The 25,668-nt window shown below is 36.8% G+C and overlaps 2 protein-coding genes across 2 annotated transcripts; one reads left to right on the top strand and one right to left on the bottom strand.

The window, feature by feature from the left end:
* The first annotated feature begins 1,406 nt into the window (after positions 1-1,406).
* On the top strand, positions 1,407-8,402 carry dhrs7 (dehydrogenase/reductase (SDR family) member 7). The gene is made up of 7 exons (XM_073833878.1): positions 1,407-1,694; positions 3,156-3,308; positions 3,536-3,642; positions 3,750-3,989; positions 4,110-4,232; positions 7,484-7,699; positions 7,791-8,402. Exons 1-7 carry the CDS (start codon positions 1,562-1,564, stop codon positions 7,836-7,838), a joined length of 1,020 nt encoding a protein of 339 aa, XP_073689979.1. The 5' UTR covers positions 1,407-1,561; the 3' UTR covers positions 7,839-8,402.
* A 150-nt stretch (positions 8,403-8,552) lies between these two features.
* pcnx4 (pecanex 4) lies at positions 8,553-24,291 on the bottom strand. Its single transcript, XM_073833877.1, has 11 exons — positions 24,174-24,291; positions 20,752-21,545; positions 19,095-19,277; positions 16,471-16,991; positions 15,711-15,811; positions 14,646-14,765; positions 14,192-14,552; positions 12,999-13,102; positions 11,754-12,901; positions 11,474-11,660; positions 8,553-9,017 (listed from the first exon to the last, which is right to left on the bottom strand). The coding sequence occupies exons 2-11, from the start codon at positions 21,513-21,515 to the stop codon at positions 8,766-8,768; spliced, it is 3,741 nt and encodes a 1,246-aa protein (XP_073689978.1). The 5' UTR covers positions 21,516-21,545; positions 24,174-24,291; the 3' UTR covers positions 8,553-8,765.
* Between the last annotated feature and the right edge of the window lie 1,377 nt (positions 24,292-25,668).

Genomic DNA, 25,668 nt, shown 5'->3' on the forward strand with positions numbered 1-25,668 from the left:
TCATCACCATCGCATCCTTTCCTCGCCACTGTTCTTTCATCATCCCCTGTACATAATTCTCTATCACTATGCCTCCATCAGTCCCGCATCCTTCATCTCTCAACCACTGGTAATTTTTTTTAACTGAAACATGCTGAACAAAAAGCCACATATTACCAGAAACCCCCTTTATACACACAGAAAATGAATGTCAATATGTTAGGTGGAAAATAGAAATGAGAGCAGATGTCATATAGTTCAAGCTGCCTAACGCAATTATTTTTATAATACCCTATAAAATGCCTAATAAACATTTTAGTACAATCCAAAATTTGATTTTACAAATACTCTATTATACAGCTCAACGTTTTTTTATTGTTTAAATTTTCTATGTATCTACTTATCAACCTATCTATCTATCTATCTATCTATCTATCTATCTATCTATCTATCTATCTATCCAATATTTCTGTTTATTTTATTATTTAAATGATCTATCCAACAGCTCCACATTTATTTTATTGTTTTATCTATCTATCTATCTATCTATCTATCTATCTATCTATCTATCTATCTATCTATCTATCTATCTATCTATCTATCTATCTGCTCCACATTTATTTTATTGTTTTATCTATCTATCTATCTATCTATCTATCTATCTATCTATCTATCTATCTATCTATCTATCTATCTATCTATCTATCTGCTCCACATTTATTTTATTGTTTTATCTATCTATCTATCTGCTCCACATTTATTTTATTATTTTATCTATCTATCTATCTATCTGCTCCACATTTATTTTATTGTTTTATCTATCTATCTATCTATCTATCTATCTATCTATCTATCTATCTATCTATCTATCTATCTATCTATCTATCTATCTGCTCCACATTTATTTTATTGTTTTATCTATCTATCTATCTATCTATCTATCTATCTATCTATCTATCTATCTATCTATCTATCTATCTGCTCCACATTTATTTTATTGTTTTATCTATCTATCTATCTATCTGCTCCACATTTATTGTATTGTTTTATCTATCTATCTATCTATCTATCTATCTATCTATCTATCTATCTATCTATCTATCTATCTGCTCCACATTTATTTTATTGTTTAATCTATCTATCTATCTATCTATCTATCTATCTATCTATCTATCTATCTATCTATCTATCTATCTATCTATCTAACAGCTCTACCTTACTGTTGTAGCCTATTTAACTCCATCTGAATACAAAAAACAGTGCAATATAAATAATACTGTAGTTTTGTAGGAGTGTACAAATATTAGATAGATAGATAGATAGATAGATAGATAGATAGATAGATAGATAGATAGACAGAGAAGACTAACCCGGAAAGGCTCTGACTTGTACAGATTGTTCTGCCGGGTCGTTCGATGAACTTGTGCTCATGAGCATAATTCCGCAGGGTTGGCTCACAAGCAGCAGTTACAGCATGTTGTAACACAGACGGATCTGTCAAGCGCTCAGCTTGCGCAAGATACACCATTGTATTCAGCCAAAATATACACTTTTTGCTTAGTTTCTCGGCGTCTGTGCAGAAATGATGGATATATGCTGGCTGTGTGTGACTCTCGCTGGTATCGCAGTTTATTTACTAACGCAGTTTATACGCTTCATCTTCGCCGATGCTGATCTGACTTTATTATGGGCGGCCAGGTTCGGCAACAAACCAGGTAATAGGAATCAGAATCACATGTGCTGTAGACATATACCTTTATACACAGAAATATGTTTGTAGTCTAAAAACTGTTGTACTATTGTGTAGTAGTCGACCAACGCCTGGCTATTTATGCAACAAAGTCTGACACATTCCTGCAAGATGGAATTTGCACTCTGTGATAAACTATGACTGTCAGTGCTCTATCAACCTAGTGTAGGTGTCTAGAGGTCACTATGTCCATATGTGACAGGTACAGTATAGTAAAGTATAAAGTCTGTATGAATTGCGAATGGTTATAATTGCTGATGTCAAATTTTATTTCAGTGTCTTTGTACACACACAAATGTTGGGTTTTCAGGTTTTATGAGGACTTAATGATTTTTTATAATGTACAAACTCTATATTCTATGCCCTAAATCTAACCCTCACCACAAAAAAAAAAAAAAAAAACATTTAGTATGATTACGATAACCTGTTAAATGTCCCCCGTTTCACATTTAATTTGTTTTATTAATCAAATTAAATGTAAAATTTAGCTTGATATTACATGATACAATTTATTATTACTTAAACACACACCTGTCAAACGTTTTTGAACAGTAAGATTTTGAATGTCTTTTGAAAGACGTCTCTTCTGCTCACCAAGCGTTTATTTGATCCAAAGTACAGCAAAAACAGTAACATTTTGAAATATTGTTACTATTTAAAATAACTGTTTTCTATTTGAATATATTTTAAAATGTTTTATTCCTGTGATTTCAAAGCTGAATTTTAGCATCATTACTCCAGTCACATGATACTTTCTAATATTCTGATTTGCTGCTCAAGAAACATTTATTATTATTATTATTATTATTATTATTGTTGTTGTTTTTGTTATTATTATGTTGAAAACAGCTGAGCAGATTTTTTTCAGGTTTCTTTGATAAATACAAAGTTCAGAAGAACAGCATTTATCTGAAATAGAAATCCTTTGTAACATTATACGTTGCATTATATGTCGTCTTCATCACTTTTGAATTTAAAGCATCACTGCTATAAAAAAAAGTATTAATCATGTGACACTGAAGACTAGAGTAATAATGCGGAAAAATCTCCTGAAGAATTTTAAAATATATTCAAATGAAAATCAGTAATTTTAAATACTAAATATATTTTACAATATTACTGCTTTTGCTGTATTTTGGATCAAATAAATGCAGGCTTAGTGAGCAGAAAAGAATTCTTTAAAAAACAAAATCTTACTGTTCAGAAACATTTGACTGGTAGCATATTTTTATCTGATATTTAATGATTTTACAAAAATGTACGTCACCTTATACATGTAAACACCATATACTGTAAAACCGCAGATATGTCCCATAAACTGGAGTTCACAGTCCTGCTCTGTTGAGCACACCGTTTTCATAACTATTAATTAAATAATATATAGTCTGAATGTGTATATTTATTTATTCATTCATTCATTTTATAGAGTCAAAGTTAAGAGGCAAAGTGGTGTGGATTACCGGAGCCTCCAGTGGCATCGGGGAGGAGTTGTCCTATCAGCTTGCTGCACTCGGTGCTCGTCTAGTGCTGTCTGCCCGCAGGGAGAATGAGCTGGAGAGGGTGAAGCACACATGTTTAGGTATGAACAGTCCTGAGAAACATTTGAGAGACAGGAGTAAACACATAAATCCCCTCAGGGCTCAATTAAGTACACTGCAATTCATGTCTCTTCCTTCAGAGCTCCAGAGTGTGACCCTGAATGTGTGTACCCATCTTTGCTTTAGTACCTGACAGTTATGTACCGGTACTAAAAGCATCCACACCATGACCTACTGACACAAAACACACTTTCTCTCCTTCTCTTAGAGCGCTCCTCTCTAAAGGATGAGGATATTCTTGTTCTCCCACTTGATTTGTTGGACCGCGCATCACATCAAGAAAAAACTGCTTCAGCTCTGAAGCACTTTGGTGATGTAAATGCCATCTGTAATTCATATCCAGTCCTCAGTGTTTCTGTTATTGTTTTTTTTTTTCTATTTTAGTACCATTGCTGACACTGTGTCTGTAACTGCGTTTTCAGATAGACGTGTTAATAAACAACGGAGGCCGGACACAGCGTTCGCTGTGTGTAGAGGCTGATGTAGAAGTGTACCAGGCACTTATGGAGCTCAACTACCTTGGCACCGTATCTGTCACTAAGCAGGTGCTGCCCCACATGATCCGCCGTGGTAGTGGTATCATAGCAACCGTCAGCAGCGTTGCAGGCTTTGTAGGGGTGCCCCTGGCAACGGGCTATGCTGCGAGCAAGCATGCGGTGCAGGTGAGAGTAAATAGTAGACAGAATTCCCTGAGAAGCTGCCTACCCTTATGCAGCATTGTCTGGTAAAGGATAATAGTCATAAATCTTAGAAAAAGCTCATGATCTGTTGTTTTTCTGCAGGGTTTCTTTAACTCTCTGAGGACAGAACTCGCTGATTATCCAAACATCACCATCAGTACCATTTGTCCTGGACCTGTAATATCAAGCATTGTTCAGAATGCGATCACCGAGGAGCTTGGCAAGGTACCTTCACCAGTTTTTTTTTTTAAATAAAATAAAATAAAAATGAATGAAAAACTTAAACTAAATGGAATTTTCACTGAATTACATGGTTAGGTCAGGTACCTGCATGCGCAGCCATATTGGAGATACTCAAATGTAAACAATTGCATGGATTGCACAGTTAATGTATTACTAAATAAGTTGTTCTGCTAATATACAGGTATGTGCCAAAAAATTTGAATATCGAGGGAAAGTCCATTTATTTCAATAATTTGTTTCAAAAAGTGAAACTTGTATGTTATATTAGTTCACTACACACAAAGTGAAATATTTCAAGACTTTATTTGTTTCAATTTGAATGATTATGGATTAAAGACAAAAAAAAAACAAATCCAGTATTTCACAAAATTAGAATATTTCATGTGACCAATAAAAAAGGATCTTAAACACATGTTGGCCTTCTGAAAAGTGTGTTAATGTACTGTATTATGTCCTCAGTACTTTGTTGGACCTCCTTTTGCACTAATTACAGCATCAAGCCGGCGTGACATGGAGGCAATCAGCCTTTGACACAGTTGAGGTGTTATGGTAGCCCAAGTTGCTTTGATATTGGCCTTCAGCACGTCTTCATTTCGGGGTCTCTGTTCCCTCATCTTCCTTTTGACAATACCCCATAGATTTTCAATGGGGTTTAAGTCAGGCGAGTTTGCCGGCCAATCAAGTACAGTTATTATTAAACCAGGTACTGGTAGTTTTGGCTTTGTGGGCAGGTGCCAAATCCTGCTAGAAAATAAAATCATCATCTCCAAAAAGCTTGGAAGCATGAAGTGCTATAAAATTTCCTGGTAGACAGCTGCGTTGTCTTTTATCAAGTCCACAGTCAATGGACCCACACCAGCAGATGACATGGCTCCCCAAACCATCACTGACTGTGGAAACTTCACACTGGACTTTAAGCAGCTTGACTTTTGTGCCTCTTCGGTCTTCCTTCAGACTCTGGGACCTTGATTTCCCAATGAAATGCAAAATTTGCTTTCATCTGAAAACAGGACTTGGGTCACTGGGCAACAGACCAGTACTTTTTCTCCTTAGCCCAGCACAGACGCTTCTGACATTGTTTTTGGTTCAGGAGTGGCTTGACGCATAAATAAGCTTTTTGGAGATGATGATTTTATTTTCCAGCAGGATTTGACACCTGCCCACAAAGCCAAAACTACCAGTACCTGGTTTAATAGCCATGGAATAACTGTACTTCATTGGCCTGCAAACTCGCCTGACCTTAACCCCATTAAAATCTATGGGGTATTGTCAAAAGGAAGATGAGGGAACAGAGACCCCGAAATGCAGACGAGCTGAAGGCCAATATCAAAGCAACTTGGGCTACCATTACACTTCAGCTGTGTCAAAGGCTGATCACCTCCATGCCACGCCACCTTGATGCTGTAATTAGTGCAAAAGGAGGCCCAACAAAGTACTGAGGACATAATACAGTATATTAACACACTTTTCAGAAGGCCAACATGTGTTTAAGATCCTTTTTTATTGGTCCAAAACATGACAATAATTGACCATTTTCAGCAGAATTAATCAGCTACTTTTAGTGCCGCCAATATGGCCGATGGATGATGCGATGAAACACTCTGTAGTATAACCTAGCAGAATTACAAAAATAAAGCAATTTTAAAATGCAATCCTTTGCAAAACCATCTTAAAGAGAAGTTCACATTCAGAAAAAAAATGTACAGATAATTTACTCACCCCCTTGTCATCCAAGATGTTCATGTCTTTCTTTCTTTAAGGAAAACATTTCAGATATAGTGGACTTCAATGGTGCCTGCGAGTTTGAACTTCCAAAATGCTCTAAACATTTCCAGCCGAGGAAGACGGGTCTTATCTAGCGAAACGATCAGATATTTTCTAAAAACAAAATGACAATTTAGATACTTTTTAACCTCAAAAAAAGAGCTAGACAAGACGAGCATTTGAGGTTTAAAAGTATATAAATTGTTGTTGTTTTTTTTCGAAAATAACCAATCATTTCGCTAGATAAGACCCTTCTTCCTCGGCTGGGATCATTTAGAGCCCTTTGAAGCTTCAAATTCGCAGGCACCATTGAAGTCCACTATATGGAGAGAAATCCTGAAATGTTTTCCTCAAAAAACATAATATCTTTATGACTGAAGACAGACAGACATGAACATCTTGGATGACAAGGTGGTGAGTAAATTATCTGTAAATTTTTGTTCTGGAAGTGAACTTTTCCTTTAACACGCCCTTCAGATGCTTGAGAAGAATCTCTGCAAGTTCAGTGTCTCAATTCAAACCCAACCATTCCATCAGATTCCGTAATCATGTAAAAGCACCATAAGTGTTTACCCTCGTTATACCTCGTTGTCTGTTACACTTCTGTAACAATCTAAATTTCTTTTCCCATGAAATGAGTTAGCTCAACACACTCTAGCTCAGCCTGTGCCCATGCCCCAAACTCATGCCATTGGTTGAGCTGGAAAGAGATTGACAGATAAACCCATGAATGGCATACTTATAGTAGTCAATGAACAATAAATGGGGCTAAAGACAATTTATTGTATTTTATAGCTAACTAAAAATATGAATAAAAACTATAACAGTATCCTTATCTAGTATCTAGCCTATGGGTGAGACTTCCAGTTCATTATCCACTATAGGGAAATAACGAGAAGAATAACAACGTGCAGTAAACGATACAACTGTTTGCACTACAAACCAGTGTGCTCATAATTAAGATAATATAAATAATATGATAAGACACCAATTTTAAATATCAAGCAGCAAAACAAGCTGTTTTGTACAGCTAAAAATAGCTGGACATGGATGAGACTGGAAGCCAGACCCCATAAAAATAAAAATGTCAGTTTTTTGGCTTTTAGTATGCATATGTTTGCCTTAAGGTTATCTATAAGCTAGTGTGTTCCAAAACAATTACAAAATTCACGTTTAGAATTAGGATAGAAGCATTCAAAACTTGCATTCTCTAACTTCCACCAATAAGGATCAGTGGTTTTAATCACATCAGCTTCTCATGAAACTTTGTCCAATCAAACGATCTCCAGAATCTAAAGCATCCCGCCCCTTCACAGTATAAATAGAAGCTGAAACAGGTCACTACAATTTGTATTTTCTGTATGGGGAATGGCACATAGTGCACTATACATGGGATAGAGAATTATTCAGACAGGTTTCAAAGGACTACAGTGGACATTTAAATAACACTTACCTGTGTTTCTCTTCAGCCTGTGGCCACAGCCGGTGATCAGACACATAAGATGTCCACAGAGCGCTGCGTTCAGCTCACCCTGGTAGGTCTGGCCAACCGTGTGAAAGAGATGTGGATCGCTGAGCAGCCCTTTTTGCTCTTCTGTTATTTGTGGCAGTACACTCCCACCCTGGCCTGGTACCTGACTAAAATTCTGGGTAAAAAACGTGTGCACAACTTCAAATCTGGAGTGGTGAGTAATGGGACCTTAATATAAACAGATACCTGATCTAGTTTATGTTACAGTAGGCGTAATATATTTTCTGAATCATCTTCTTTTCTAGGACGCAGATTCTGCATACTTCAGCAAGCCAAAAGTCAAGACAACTTGAAAATCTAATTTTAAGAAACACTTATTCGTGAATTCCTTATCCGAGGGACCCGGGAATGTCACTCAAGATAACAAGCACCTTATATTTTGCTTGCTGTATCAATAACAAGATGACAAATGGTACTTTCTTTAAAAACAACAAACTGCTTGTGCAGTTGATGTATGCATTCTTTGTGTTTGCTGTATTAAAATGTTGCACATCAGTTATAAATAGGAATTAATATTCTAACATTAAGTTTGTTTGAACAAAAAAGACTTTATACAAAACCATTTGTATTTATACATACAATTGCACAACTGTAAAAAGACTGAGCCTAAATAGGATGACCAAAGGTGCCAGAGCCAATTTACCTTCATATTTATAACACCAGGTGGTTACTTAAAAAAAAAAATATTCATAACCACTGAAAATAGTAACCAAGGCACATCCTTGAGATCTGACAAACAGGTTCTTTAAAAGGGCAACGGTTTCCTGTTTCTGCCTTTTAGGGCTCTTGATGGATGCATAACACGAAAGTGGAAAAATACAAAAATAAAAAAAATGAAATAAAAATGTGAAATGGAAGTTCAGTGTGAGGTGAGATTCAGTCAAGGACAGCCAAGAGTCCATTGTTGTGAAAATAGAGTACACTTTCCAGAGCACACATTAAATCTGAGTTCTGTCTGAATGGATTTACAGTATTATTGTGTGGAGAGGATTTTGCTGAACAGATCACATTTACTTCATCCCAGCTGCTGATGTTCATAAATTCATGCAATTCATTCAGAAGCCACTACAACAGTAGCAATTTTAAATGCTTCAAACGTTCAATAAAATATTTACCGTACCCTGAATGAAGAAGAAATGAATGCAAAAACTTCTGATGTGCTGGTAGCATCCGTGTGTGTGCTGATCTCATTGATGTGGGTAAACAAATGAAGGTGATTATCATAAGCAGCGTAAATGGATGGGCGGGGATGAATAGATGGGGTATCCCAGAGGTGGATCAGCTGCTTGAACAGTTAGGTTCCTCAGCATCACAGGATGTGCCTGAATGCTATAGCGCTCCTCGTCATCATTAGTGGCATATAGTAGCTCCCATGATAGGTTGGCCCATTGGCCCCTCACACCCTCCTCATTCAGAGCTCCCACCTGGACTAGATTCTCCTGCAGGGACAACACACGGCTCGTATACGTCCCCTATGAAAAACAGAGAAAATGTATTACACAACAGCCAATATATTATTCAGAAAAGTTGCTGATTTCTCTGTGGGCCGGGCAATACAATTTCACAGAAATAGTAATTAAACAACTTCAAAAAGCCCTTACAAAAGCCCTTAGTCAAGGCTGGTTATGGCAAAATCTCATATATGGGCCATTCTACAGAATTGGTGCAATCTGCTGTCCTACAAGCAAAAAAACACATTTAAAAAGCATTATCCATTATTATCCATTGAAACCCACAATAATATTTATAACACCACTAAGCTTTATATATATAAAAGTCACCATTTATTAGGTAATTTCCCCTAAATTTCAACTTATTAAATGTGAAGTGACATCTTTGATTTTTTTGGGTGTTATCCCATAAAATTGTCACTACCGTAACAGTTACGACCAAAACATGTCATCATTGTTTCAGTAGTGACAAAAGGAGGAGAAATAAATTTTAGTATAGTTATGCAAATTTTTTGTCATTTAGTATGTTTTAGTATGCAAGTTAAAATTCTGTAATGTGATGTGGTCGCTACCAAAATGTTACTGTCATTACTGAAAACGCGCAGTCACAACCGAAATGAGATGTTTTGTCAAAAATAAAGTAAACTGAATTATCAACTAAGATGTTATGATAGTTTTTGGTTCAATGTATAGTCGAACTAATTAATTCTCAACATTGAAATCAGTATGGTCAACATTTTGCCTTTTACAAAGAAAAATTAGATTAAAAATACAACAAATCTCATCAATTACACTTGAAATATTTAAAAAAAATGTAATTGTTATTGACTGACCTCTGACGAAATTGTAATAAAATAGCAAAAAAATATATTTGCAATGTGGATGTCAGCAAAATATAGTCAATATTAGATATATATAGTCAATAATAGGTCAATATAACCCTTCTTATTAAATTATTAATGTGTTTCAGTAGTGACAAATTTGGGGAGAGGGCAAATATTCCAAAACTTTTCTGAAAATTCAATATAAGAATTAACTGCACTATTACTAGAAATGTGTACCTTGGATAATATACAATTTGCATACATACAAATTTTTTTGGGAAAAAGACATTTCCAACTCTGACTTTGGACCAATTCTGTAGAATGGCCCATATACTCAGAAGTGGATTTGGACAATTAATTGAAAAAATATCCTAGAATTTCAGCCAAAATTTTTTAACTGAAATTCAGAACCTCTAACGACGTAATTTTCCCATTTCAGTTATTCAGGGTTTTTTTTTATCCTGTTAATACATTCCCATTAAAAACATACCACTGCATGTGTAGTTGGCGCTATACAGATGTGTATGACCATTGCGCTCGTGTCTTTTGCAGCATCTTGCACGTGAGTGGCACGTTTAAGACGTTGTCAATTTAAAAGAATTTAAACTTTTACACGCATCACTGCTCATCAATCAAGTTCCAAAACCGTGGACCAATCAGAAGACCAGGGAAACTGGGCACTGAATTGCCTTATTAGATCAATGACATGCGAACCAATCGTCTTTTCTTCTACTTAAAGGAGTAGTTCACTTTCAGAGCAAGAATTTACAGCTAATGTACTCACCGTTTGTCATCCAAGATGTTCATGTCTTTCTTTCTTCTGTTGTAAAGAAAGTGTGTTTTTTGAGGAAAACATTTCCGAATTTCTCTCCATATAATGGACTTCTATGGTGACCCCAAGTTTGAACTTCCAAAATGTAGTTTAATGATCCCAGCCGAGGAAGAAGGGTCTTATCTAGCGAAACGATCGGTTATTTTCTAAAAACATTTACAACTTATATACTTTTTAATCTCAAAGACGAGCATTTAAGGGTTAAAAAGTATATAAATTGTAATTTATTTTTAGAAAATAACCCATCATTTTGCTAGATAAAACCATTTTTTCCTCGGGCTGTGATCGTTTAGAGCCATTTGAAACTGCATTTTGGAAGTTCAAACTCGGAGGCACCATAGAACTCCATTATATGGAGAGAAATCCTGCAATGTTTTACTCAAAAAAAAAAACAATTTCCTTATGACTGAAGAAAGACATGAACATCTTGGATGACAAGGGGGTGAGTACATTATCTGTAAATTTTTGTTCTGAAAGTGAACTACTCCTTTAAAGCACAAAAAAAGCAAGAATGAACATTAGTGCATATTTTATTTCAACCATGGAAAAATATCAATACACAAAATTTTGTAGGTTTAAGTCTACTGAAGTTAATCTGCTTCTGTCTGATTTGTCTGTCGGACAGAATGGAGGATTTGGTGTTAAGATTGGTCAGATCCGCCTGTCAATCCAGCTGTTTGCGAAGGGTCAATCAGTCAAGATTTTGATTTTAGGTCATATCATCCAGCCCTACTCAGAAGAGATGGTTTTTATTGCATCATTGCTAGATATGAGACCGTGTTTGGTAGCAACAGTTACATTCCAGTAAATTAGGTGTTTACCATGGTGAGATCGTGTCCGAGAGAGAATAGGAAGGGCTTCTCCTGTACAACACTTTCTTGCCAACTGCGGTCTGTTACCAGGCCGATGAACCAATTGTCATGGTAATCCTGCAAAGTTGTGTAGAGCTCATCCAGACTCTCTATGGGACCAAGAGATGCCTGGTCTACCAAGAGTTTTACACTGTACCTGCACACACAGAATAAAACAACACCTGTCACATTTTAAACAAACAAGAACATCTAGGATGTTTTTGGATGCTGAATCTTGCTTGTCTGTTACCTGAATGCCCTGAGTGTGAGCTGATGCAGCTCTTTATTGGCTCTGAGCCATTCGAGTCCCTCGGTCCACGGGCCGTCCCCGCAATACAGCCTGAACAGCAGACTAGGGCTAAACACCTGAGCATCTGCCCCCAGTGCCACACAGCACGACAGCACCACCTGGGTATAAAGCTCCCGCAGGGCATGGTCCTCCTGCAAACCCAGTGTCACCTGCTCAAAGTCTCCCTCCCCAAAGCTCTCCACCACCAGCTGGGACAAACAAAAGCAGAACCAAGCCTCTGGGAAGCAAGGTCGCAGAACTTGGAGTTTGGAGGAAGCCAACTGAGCAGTCTGCCACTCTGCGGGCAAAGAGAAGATCTCTGAGTGAGGGCTTGTGAAGTGAAGAGGCTGAGAGTTGCTCAGGATGGTGGTCGAAGTGAGTGTGGGGATGTTATCTTTCCCTTTATCTACAATGGGCAGGCCGAGCCCCAAACCTAGACCCAGAGGTCTAAGGGTGGGGAGAGAAGACAGAGCCATGCTCTCGTAAAGGCTGTGGATTTCTACAGAGCCTGGAAGAGACACTCCCAACCCTAACTCAGTCTGTCCTTCATCTGTCCGCACCATCATTCTTATCGGCCGCCGTACGGGGACTGGACCAAACAGATCGTCCTCGTCGGACCAATCAGCAAAGGATGAGAGGCTGGAGCTGTCCTGTCCTCTGAAGTGAGAGGATGAAGAGGACTCAGGGCGAATTTGAGGGTGCATGGCAACTTTAACCACAGCCGGACCTGGCTCCGAGGGCACGGCATGCTGAGAGCTTTGCAACTTGCGTCCAGAAGTCTGTAGTGACTGACCTTTCATTCGCTGAGCACCATGTGTCAATTCCTGTACACAGTAACGCAATAAAATCCAGATGAGTGTTTTAAGGAAGTCTGAGTTGAGCTGCCGCAGATGGTCAGGCGAGTCAATGATTCCTGTTAGAACATTCTGGGCGTCAGAGTAAACCCTGACGGGCAACAGAGAGCAAGGGGTCAGAGCGTTACCCCAGTGAGGGTTTAATAGTCGGAAACACTGGCCAGGCCGCTCTACATGATCGAACGCTCCTTCAAAGACCTCATCTACACGCCGAGCCTCCACAGTGTGGCATGATGTCTCCTGTAGTTCCAAACCCTGTGGTGAAACATGACAGGTAATAAGAAATAACACACACAGGGAATCATAAAACTGGTGTTCTCTAGACAGAGCAAAAGCAAGAAAGCAAGTATACCTTAATGTTGACAGTGCAATAGCCGTAGCCTCTCTCTAGGATGGAGATCCAAAGAAGACGACCCTGAAAGCGGCCAAGGTAATGAGACCCTGGAGTACAGGAACCTGCAACCAAGGGAAAGAAACTCAAAAAGTTAATAGAAACTTCAGTTTGAAGTGTTGCATTAGATCAAATTTAACAAACTCATTGCTATTTAAAAACATATTAATCATTTTTAAAGGATTAGTTCACTCCAGAATTAATTTCCTGATAATTACTCACCCCTGTGTCATCCAAGATGTCAATGTCTGTCTTTCTTCAGTTGAAAAGAAATTAGGAATTATAAGAAATTATATTTTTCTCCATATAGTGGACTTCAATAGTGCCCAACAGGTTGAAGGTCCAAATTGCAGTTTCAATGCAGCTTCAAAGGGCTCTACACGTTCCCAGCTGAGGAATAGGGGTCTTGCATAGCGAAATGATTGGCCATTTTCTAAAAAAAAAATTTTTTTTTAAATGTATATACTTTTTAACCACAAATGCTCATCTGCACTAGCTCTGCGATGTGCGTCCGCAACTTCATGCATTATGTAATCACAGTGGAAATGTCACGCATGGTTACTTCTTTGTCTGTGTACTCCGGTTCAATAAGGTAGGGTAGAGCAAAAAACGGCATCTCATTTTTTCGTCCAACTTCAAAATCCTCCGACATCATTTATTTTTTGTAAAGCATGACCTTTCCAACATGACTACGTAATGCATGAAATCAAGCTAGTGCAAGATGAGCATTTGTGGTTAAAAGGTATATACATTTTTATTTTTTCGAAACAGACCGATTGGTTCACTAAATAAGACCCTTATTTCTTGGATGGGATCATGTAGAGCCCTTTGAAGCTACACTGAAACTGCAATTTGGACGTTCAACCCACTGATCCCTATTGAAGTCCACTCTATGGAGAAAAATCCTGGAATGTTTTCCTCAAAAACCTTAATTTCTTTTCGACTTAAGAAAGAAAGACATGAACATCTTGGATGACATGGGGTAAGTAAATTATCAGGAAATTTAAAAAAAAAAAATTTTTTTTTTAAAGGAAATTTTTCTGGAAGTGAACTAATCCTTTAATAACAGCAGCAACAAAATGAGTAACAAGAAGCTTCTGAGCTGAGAGTGTGCTAGAGATCAGCAATGAAGTTTCTAAGTTGGTCTCACTCACCAAATGCGCCATTAGCAAGTGCGGGTCTAATAGCGGATGCCAGTCTTTTGCAGAGCTGCTGGTAATATACAGAATCTGGGCAAGGGCAGGCAGTGCCTGGAGTGCCTGGCCATGTGCGCAGTGGCCTGGGGAATCCCACCAGGAACACAGGTAGTGTGAAGAGAGGAAGGAGAGGGGCAGACAGAAAGGCAGAGAGAGCCACAACTCCTAGCAGAAGTGGGAACAGAGCAGCATTGAGTGCCAGCAGAGTTCCCGCCGACTGACGACGCTGTTTACTCTCTGTCCAGGACGTGATCAACACCGTAAGAGCAAAACTCAGCTTACAGACAAACTGAGATACACGATTCATAACAAGAGAGACCTGCCAGAAAAAGGGATAGATAAGAAAAATATTATTGCACAAACATCCCTGCAATTTTATTACAGTAAATGCATTAAGTTTCGTTTGGCTTACCAGTATCAGCTGCACTGTAGTACCCAACTCATTCCAGCGTGCAACTCTGTGCCCCCCTGCAAGTCTGATGATCACCACCAACACCATCTGCAGCAAAGCAGCCTCAGAGCTCTGCCACACCTGCCATACAATAACAGAAGAGTTAGGGGGCATAGATCAAGGGGGTATTTTAAAAAAAGAGTGCCGTTTATGTCCTCATTACATAGAGCTGTATGATTTCTGCAATGCAGAAAATGCAGTCGGAATCACGCAATCCAGTCATTAAAATATAATTTAGTAGAATGTCACTGAATTTGTCAAATTTTGGATGAATAAATCAAAAGTAGGTCAGTACACTTCAATCAAAACGCAATATGGACTAGTGTATGTGAATATAAAGGCTCAAAAATACTTTTTAAATTCGAATCTTGCATGTTTTGAAGCGCACCTGACACTCTCTATTTTCAGCATGAACACAATCTCTAGAACTGCTCTGAGAGTCAATTCTTGAGCATTTTAGCCTCCTTTTTGAGAAATACTATCTTCGTATCATATACAAACAGAAACTTAAAGGTGACAGAAAGTAAATTACTAAATAGAATGATAGTGCTACTAATAATAAAATGAATTATTAAAACTTTATCTTTAAGGAATATTAACCAGAATTAATTTACCACAAAACTGTAAAAACACAGTATTCATGAAAAAAAGAAAAGAAAAGAAATTATAAAAATAAACTATTTTTTAGAAATTCAAATAATTAGAGATGCTTTGATTATTAAAAAATAATGAAACCATTAAAATGGAATCCAGAAAATTAATAAATTTAGTCAATTTTATTACACATTTAATACAATTTGCCATTAAATTGTGTATGTATCATGTTAATTAAATTAATTAGACATGCTTTTGTTTAATATTTTTTAAAATTTACCAATTAAAACAGAGTCTAGAAAAAAAACAGAATCCAGCAAAATGAAATGGAAATAAAAGGAATTTGAAAAAAAGGGAATTGTGGAAAAAATAAAATGGATTTCATAGGGTTATAATAATGCTTTAAGATGATGTAACAATAAACTTTCGTACCATCCGGAATGCCCGTGTGAAGCCAATGGCGAGAGAGGCTGTGTGCACCTTCTCTAGAGATTCGTCCACAGACAAGAACGCAATCATCGCCAGCGGACTCACTGTGAAGTCAAATATTTATTGTTAAATTCCTAATAATGACAAAATTGAAAAATTGTAACAATAAAACAAATAACCAATATGTGACCCTGGACCACAAAACCAGTCTTAAGTAGCACAGGTATATTTGTAGCAATAGCCAAAAATACATTGCATGGGTCAAAATGATCAATTTTTCTTTTATGCCAAAAATCATTAGGATATTAAGTAGAGATAATGTTCCATGAAGATATTTGGTAAATTTCCTACAGTAAATATATCAAAACTTAATTTTTGATTAGTAATATGCATTGCTAAGAACTTCATTTGAACAATTGTAAAGGCGATTTTCTCAATATTAAGATTTTTTTGTACCCTCAGATTCCAGATTTTCAAAGAGTTGTATCTCAGCCAAATATTGTCCTATCCTAAGAAACCATACATCAATGGAAAGTTTTTTTTTTATTTCAGCTTTCAGATGATGTATAAATCTCAGTTTCTAAAAAAAAATTACACTTTTGACTGGTTTTGTGGTCCTGAATCACATATAGCATTGACATATCAGGCATCCATATTATCCGAGTTATCAATGCCAAGTCAACATCTCTCTGCAACAGACTATACAGACCAACAGAATGATGCAAAGAATTTTTTGTTTCTTGGGACAGTGCAAACATCTCACCCAGGTTCAACAGGATCCTCCGGATTATCCCTGCGACACGCATACCTCGGGTCTTACGCCTGAAAGCCTGGGCAGTCGTGACCCGCTTGGGGTACAGTGGGTTGAGCATGGCACCTCCCAGTATACACGCCCCCTGGAGTTCTCTCAGCAGACGAATAAGTAGAAACAGAGCAATAAGGAGCCAGCCAATCACCTCCTGTGGACTTGGGGATACAACAGGAAACTCCCAGTGACCTATAGAGTTCACACCTAACGTTAGATTCCCTGAGTTGATGAGGTAAAGCTGATGAAGAAGTCCTGCCTCAGTCAAAGCTCCTATTATAAACATCAGGGAAAGAGGAAGCCCCCACCAGCCCAGACCCAAGGTCGGAGAGGCACCCTTCACCAGCACCAGCAGCTGGGTCAGGTCTTGGCTAAGAAGGTAACCCATGGCAACAGTGAACAGAACCACACCCAATGAAGAGGGAATGAAGAAGGTACAGATGGCAACACAAACGGATGTCAGAAACATCACCAAGAGCCTGAAAAAAAGAAAAAGCAGAAGATCATAGTTACATGGGTTGCACACACTGAACATACTGTTGAAGTCAAAAGTTTACATACACCTTGCAGAAACCTTGCAAAATGTTAATTATTTTACCAAAATAAGAGGGATCATACAAAATGCATGTTATTTTTATTTAGTACTGACCTGATAAAGACTTTTCACATAAAAGACATTTACATATAGTCCACAAGAAAAAAATAAGTTAAATTTATAAAAATTACCCTGTTCAAAAGTTACATACAATTGATTCTTAATACTGTGTTGTTACTTGAATGATCCACAGCTGTGGGTTTTTTATTGTTTAGTGATAGTTGTTCTTGAGTCCCTTGTTTGTCCTGAAAAGTTAAACTGCCCGCTATTCTTAAGAAGAATCCTTCAGGTCCCACAGATTCTTTGGTTTTTCAGAATGTTTTGTGTATTTAAACCTAATTCAATAATGACTACATGTTTTTATGATCCATCTTTTCACACTGAGGACAATGGAGGGACTCATATGTAACTATTACAGAAAAACGATGCATTATGAGCCGGGGGTGTAAACTTTTGAACAGAATGAAGATGTGTACATTTTTCATATTTTTCCTAAACAGCATTTTTTTCATTTAGTACTGCCCTTCAGAAGCTACAAAATATACTTACATGTGTCCCAGAAGACAAAATAAGTTAAATTTCCCAATGAAATTCAAATCAAAACGTTTTTACTAGTGGTGGGCCGTTATCGGCGTTAACGTGCTGCGTTAACGTGAGACTCTTATCGGGCGATAAAAAAAATATCGCCGTTAATCTATTCTCAAAGTTGGGTTGGGAGCTGGGTCTAAACTACGTAAGCTATGATGACTTTCACCTTGATATTTTAGCGCGGATGACGTATACCTAGTCGAATTGCACTGTAGGAGGCGGGAACGAGTCTTCAACTTCTGTGAAATGACCACATCAAATGAGACGTGCTGACATGAAGTAATGAAGCTGCTTCAGGGCAGGTGCGTGCGTTGTTAGACCCTTTTTACTGGGGCACGTGTCCCAATGAAAATCTGCTGTGCCCCAGTAAAATCTCAAATTTGAGTTATAATTTACTTTGACAATCCCGAAATAAAGACATTAAACTATATGCAACAACTGAATTGATGCTTCTAAAAGCAACGCAGTTTAATCGAAGCACGGAGAAATCCATGCCCGTGCGCGTCTGTGTATTTACCGGCAACGCGCACGTCGTGCAGCCTTTTGCGCAGAAGTAGGTACTTGGTTACACAAGTTTGTATAGGTAATTATGTTGTAAATGCAATTGTCAAGCAGTTTGTGATGCATTTTGGAAACAGGAGATGAGCGCCTGGTCTAATGCGCCACCTGGCCCGTTCTCGAAGACTTACTTTTAGTCATTATTTGGGTAGCACACATATTCTGAAAATGCCTTCAGCAGAATTCAAATTAGCCATTTTAATCTAGATTAATCTAGATTAATTCCAAGATTTAATCTAGAATAATCTAGATTAAAAAAATTAATCTATGCCCACCCCTAGTTTTTACCCCCCACTTAATGCATTGTGTTTCCTTCTGGAGTATCAGTGAGCATTTGAACCTTCTGTAATAGTTGTACATGAGTCCCTCAGCTGTCCTCAGTCTGAAAAGACAAGTCTTAAAATCATGCAGCCATTGCTAACAAAAAACAAAGATTTTGTGGGACCTGAAGAATTTTTCTGAAGAACAGCAGGCAGTTTAACTGTTCAGGACAAACAAGGGACTCATAAACAACTATCACTAAACAAAAAGAACACACAGCTGTGGATCATTCAGGGAACATTCAGGGAGTATTAAGAAAGAAGTGTATGTAAACTTTTAAATGTAGTCATTTTTATAAATTCAACTATTATTTTCTCTTGTGGACTACATGCAAACGTCTTTTATAGGAAATATCTTATTCAGGTCAGTAATAAATTAAAAATAACATGCATTTTGTATGATCCCCGTTATTTTGGTAAAATGATTACGATTTTGCAAGGTATATGTAAACCTTTAACTTCAACTTTATATTCAATAGAACACTGCAATGTAGACCACACTTTATGCATTTATTGCTCACCTGATGTTGGTGGACATAGCTGACCCACCCAGGCCGTGCACTAAGGTCTGTTCCATGGCCCAGAGCACAAGAGCATCCAGCGGAGAGAGCATTCCCAAAGCCCAAAGCACCGGCAAAACCACAAACAACACGTGAAGCACCTGAGCTGCTACTTGTAATTCTACTACACCAGAACCTGAAAACCTGAGAGGAGAGAGAGACTGAGATCCAGGAAATGAGGAGAAGAGTACATCAGACTCAGTACTGACTCTTGACATTCATACTCAAACAATCCTTATAAGTTTAGGTTACATGACAACAGTCTCAAAGGAAACACTCAAATCAATTTCAGCATTTACATTTATTGAGCAGACGCTTTTATGCAAAGCGACATACTTAGAAACATCACAAGCAATTTTTCTAAGAGCCATTAATATTTGCAGTATACAATGGCAGGTTTCAAGTATAAGCTCATAACACTCAGCATATAAATCACTGACAAGATGCTTGTTTTTGTGTCTGGAATCTATGAATTTATTCAACGATACTATAAAAATATAACTCATACATACAATTAATTAAATACACCTCTTCCATGTTTGAGCACTTCTGAGCATTTTTTGTATTTCAGAAGATATATTGATTTAATATTTTAATATATAATGATAGTCATAAAAGGAAAACTTTATTGAAAGAACAAATCTCGAAACTGAAAAGAAAAGTCTTACATAGGTTGAGAAATTATTTCTCAGGAAAATGTTTGATATACACTGCTGTTAAAAGAAGTTTCTTATGCTCAACAAGGCTGCATTTATTTGATCAAAAATACAGAAAAAAAACAGTAATATTGTAAAATATTATTGGAATTTAAAATAATGGCTTTCTGATTTAATATACTTTAAAATATTATTTATTTCTGTGATGCAAAGCTGAATTTTCAGCATCATTACTCCAGTCTTCATTGTCACATGATCCTTCAGAAATCATTCTAATATGCTGATTTGTTATCAATGAAACAGTTGTTATGCTTTTTTTTTGGGAATGTGATACTTTTTCACGATTCTTTGATGAATAAAATGTTAAAATGAACAGCATTTATTCAAAAAAGAAATCTTTTCTAAGAATAACTTTCACTTTTTATCAATTTTAAACATGCTTGCTAAATAAAAATATTAATTTCATTCAAAGAAAAAAAGAAAGAAAAAAAAAAACCCAACCTTTGAATGGTAGTATATATTGTTACAAAGGATTTACATTTTAAATAAATGCTGTTCTTTTTAACATTTTATTCATCAAAGAATCCTGAAAAAGTATCACAAGTTCCAAAAAATGTCAAGCAGCACAACTGTTTTCAACATTGACAATAAATCAGCATATTAAGAGTGATTTCTAAAGGATCATGTGACACTGAAGACTGGAGTAATGATGCTAATAATTCAGCTTTGCATCACAGAAATAAATTCTATTTTAGAAGTATATTAAAATAGAAAACCACTATTTTTAATTGAAAACATATTTCATAATATTATTATTTTTTCTGTATTTTTAATTAAATAAACGCAACCTTGATAAGCCAAAAAGACTTCTTAAAAGAACATTAAAAATCTTACTCATCCCAAACTTTTGAATGGCAGTGTATACGCTGTCAGAAAGTAGTGGTGAATTATGGGATTTGTACCTTAAAGCCAGGTCCACGGCAATGAAGGCGAGTATGTAGAGCGGTCTGGTGAGCGGCGTGATTTCATACGTGTCCTGCGGCTGAAACGTAGCCGTTTCTGTAGCCGTGTTGACGATGAGCGAATACTCCCCGATACAGACAGTTACCCAGCTCAGGGCAAACAAAGGCACGACAGCTCCCAATCCCGCACCTGTGTGCCCATACAAGCCACTCAGTCTGTCCGGCAGCAGGTACCATGTGCACAACCCACATAGTGCTCCAGCAAGAAAAGTGTGCAAAACTACATTACCCATAAACTTCTTCCCAGGCACCACAAAATGTACCGTCTCAGGGGCCACGCAGTGAGTAAACTCCACCTCCTCCTCATCTGCAAGGATGTTATTGGCAGCAGGCAGCCTTTGTACCACTCCGGTCCTACGTGACATACACCGTGCCAGTCCCTGAAGGGTGGCACCAACCCCCAGCATGAGCACACCAGACACAACACCTGCAAAGGCTTCATCCAGCACCCTCAGCTGGTACAGGAGGGTCCCGATGCCTCCTAATAGCCATGGTATTAGAAATAACACCAGCTGGTGCACATAGACATATGGCGGGGCGCAGTAGCCGAGTTTCAGCCTCAGCCCCCCCAAGATAGTCTGTGGGAAACGCTTCCAGAAAAACTCCTGCTTGTAATCGTTGAGCAGGGGCACATCAGGCCCCATGATGATGAACACAGCACGGGAGGGACAGACTCGGTCATCTCCTCCCAGCTGCTCCGGCATACACACACATGCCCCTCTGACAGTGAGTCACTGGAAACACACACAAACACATACAACATAACAATATACACTAACATTTCAGAGGACATAGAGCAGTTTATTGCACGCTTTCAACATTTAGTGACTAGAATAAAGTAATATTTACAATAACAATATTATCTTCATTTGGGAGCATATATGCAAATAATTTAATTAATCAATCGATCAGTATTTCATGTAATTAATACATTTAAATTCTTAATTAATTTGACCGCTAATATAATACTAAACAAACTATATTTATTTACTGTATAATACTTTTACATTTTTCATATATTATTTTAATTTTTTTATTGTTTTATAATATATACATTATGTACACTACCAGTCAAAAGTTTTTGAACAGTAAGATTTTTAATATTTTAAAGAAATCTCTTCTGCTCACCAAGCATGCGTTTATTTGATCCAAAGTACAGCAAAAACTTGTACTATTAAAAATAACAGTTTTCTATTTGAATATATTTAAAAATGTAATTTATTTCTGTGATTAAAGCTAAATTTCCAGCATCATTACTCCAGTCTTCAGTGTCGCATAATCTTTCAGAAAGGATTCTAATATGCTGATTTGCTGTTCAAGACTACTATTATTATCAATATTTAAAGCAGTTGAGTAAATTTTTTACAGGAATATTTGATGAATAGAAATATCCAAAGATCAGCATTTATCTGAAATAAAAACATTTATTTTATTTAACAAACTTTTGTAACATTATACACTACAGCATTCAAAAGCTTGGAGTCAGTATAATATTTGTTTATATAATAATAATAATAATAATAATTAAAAGCAGCAAATCAGAATATTAGAATGATTTCTGAAGGATCATAAAAAAATGCTAAAAAAATCAGCTTTGAAATCACAAGAATAAATTACATTTTAAAATATATTCAAATAGAAAACTGTTATAGAATAGTAAAAATATTTCAAAATTGTACTGTTGTCCTGTACTTTTTAAATCAAATAAATGCAGGTTTAGTGAGCAAAATAGGCTTTTTTTTAAAAAAAACATTAAAAATCTTACTGTTCAAAATCTTTTGACTGGTAGTGTAATTATAATATTCACATTTATGTATTCATATTTTTCCACCTTATTTTACATTAGAGATGAAGGACAGTGTTACTTGCCAAGCAATTGTTTTAAAGACTAGTGGAAAGATCATAACCTCCAATATAACATTCAAATTGTATTTTCTTACACTTTATCCATTTTGTCTGTAAATTTTAAGTACAAAAAATACCTTTAAAGGGTGTTATCTTAAAATATTTTTTTCTCATGCACTGAGCCAGAAATCCAACTTAAATAAACCAGACTTCCTAGTATTTTTCCTATTTATACTCTGAAGTTTCTTATAGAGGGGTTTGCTTATATATCATTCAACTGTTTTATGTAATATTTCATTCTTAAAATGTAGTGACCTTTTTGTCTGGCTGTTGACAATATTTTCTGATGAAAAAAAAAAAACCTAAAAAAAAACCTTTTGCAAAAACCTAATATGCCAACATGAAACAAGAATTTTGAATGCGAGTTTATCCAAAGTTCAGATTTCAGTTCTGGAAATGTATGAATTTTAGTGTCATTTGCATACAGAAATACAACATAGCAGCACGTCTATATTTGTAGCAATAGCCAACAACCAATTGTATGGGTCAAAACTATAGTTTTTTTTTAATGCCAAAAATCATTAAGATATTAACTAAAATTTCATACAGTAAATATATTAAAACATGATTTTTGATTAGTAATATGCATTGCTAAGAACTTCATCTGGACAACTTTAAAGGCGATTTTTTTTTTTTTTTTTGCACCCTCAGATTTTCAAATAGTTGTATCTTGGCCAAATATTGTCATATGGTAACAAACCATACATCAACAGAAAGCTTATTTCAGATCGTTCAGATCTATACAAAATATATTATCACTGTTTTTGTGATCCAGGGTCACATATTTCAATAAAAATGTCTTAGTAAATCAACTTGAGAAGCAGATGAATATCGGTTACCCAGCTACATTTTTTTTTCACATTCACCTCTGGTAGAAAAAAACAACAACAACCACACATTCTAACCTCAGAGCATCTGTGTATTTTTACATTTGATTCCCAGTTTACCTGTTTGTTGTTATTAACTGAGCAAAATAAGCAGAGATGATTATAGCCAAAAAACACACAGTATATAAACACAGGAGGTGATGTGGAGTCAATCAGCATCAAACCAGCGACTTCACGGGTTCATCCTGTGAATTAAATGCTCTTATCCTTTGATTTGTAACAAAAATCCTCAGATTTACGTTATTTAATGCAGTCTTGTTGATTTGTATCCTGTTATGTTCACATGCTAACACTGCAGCTATGACAACAAGAGGCAAACATGAACGTGACAACCGGTTTACAGACCATTACAATAACCAAACACACAGCTACTATATCATGTTACATTATAATATCGTCTTGGTTTCTTTCAAACACAGCAGATGAACAACAGAAGCGAGAAAGCGGATAGAAACTGGTTAGCGCGGCTAACGTTAGCAGCTCGTGTTTGTGCTTAGAAGGCGGATTATTTTTCCACATGGTAAAAAAAATTATATAGAAACACCCTTTTCTGCTTTTAACATTACATACCTTCAAATGAGAACGGTTGGAGAGGTGCTTGAAGGGTGGGTAGAGGGTTTGTGTAGGTATAAAGAAGACCCGTTATCCATCATCGCTTCGGCTGATGCTGCAGTTGGGCAGCACGACCTGAAGGGCGGCGCTAGACAATACACACACGTTTACGTGATTGTGTATTTTTTAAATATATTATTTCATCTAGTAGATGTGGGGAAGTGACAGTATACTGTATCATATCCACCCTTTTCTTCCCGTAAGAGTGGTCGCGGTTATTTGTAAATGTTATAGGTCTGGCTTCATTGCATATTTTGCATATTTGTACAAAACAGCTTGTTTTGCTGCTTAATATTGTAAATTGGTGTGTCTTACAATATTATTTTAATGTATTATCTTAATTATGAGCACACTGGTTTGTAGTGCAAACAGTTTTACCGTTTACTAGGCGTTATTCTTTTCGTTATTTCCCTATAGCGCCTAATAAGCTGGAAGTCTCACCCATAAGCTAATGCTGCGTTCCAGGCAGGTTTTTTAGCTCATAAATCACAACTTCAAATCACGACTCACGACTTTGTAGCGTTCCAGGCAAGTCCCCCCAAACTGCCTGAGCGCGTTTATTATTATTACATCATTATTAATTTGTTTGCAACGTTATATTGTCCTAAAGGCTATTTTTTTTCACTGTGTACCACTTGCATAAACACCGCACCCGTAGGTGCTGACATAGTGGTTTCGCGGGCTATGTTACGTCAGAACTCGGAACTGGGAGTACATCGATCTAGTACGAGTTCACGAGTGGGAAGTCACGGGTTTGACTGCCATTCCGGTGCACTTTCACGGGTAGAAGGTTGGAAAAACACGAGTAACGGGTTGCCTGGAACGCGGCATTACTTCCACTTTAAAGAACAAGGTGGATACTCTGTAAATTCAGAAAAATGTTTCGGGAAATGAAGAAAGATTATGAAAATTCTGAAAATATTTCAAAGATACAAATGACAAGCATATGTAAAAGTGAGGTAAAAAAAAAAATTATTTGCAAGACACACATCCCTACATGAGACCAACAGCAAAAGAGACAACTGATAAAAACTGGAGCTATAATGCTGCAAAATGTTCAGACGCATCTCTGTATTCCTTTATAAAGTGCTTGGACAACACACTGTTCTTGTGTGTTATTTCCACAGCAGGTCCACTATTAAATTCAACAGCGTTCACTCTGGCCTTCCTTTCTCATTTTCTCCACATTTTAATATATCTTCTTTTATTCTGTCAGATTTGGTTCTTTCTCTGTGTGTGTCTCTCCTTTTGCAACCCCCCACCATTATACTCCAGAGGAAAACAGGAAGAGAATTACCTTGAGCTGTGATAACAGGTTTTTACTGAACACATTATGTGTGTGATTGCCTTTGAATTTCTCCAGACATTGGATTTTCAGCTGTGCTGCTAAACTGCCCTCATAATACAGCCCACTGAAAAATAAACACATCAGACTAAAACCTCTGCTCTCTTT

The sequence above is a fragment of the Garra rufa genome, chromosome 2, assembly GCF_049309525.1.
Source record: "Garra rufa chromosome 2, GarRuf1.0, whole genome shotgun sequence".
NCBI lineage: Eukaryota > Metazoa > Chordata > Actinopteri > Cypriniformes > Cyprinidae > Garra > Garra rufa.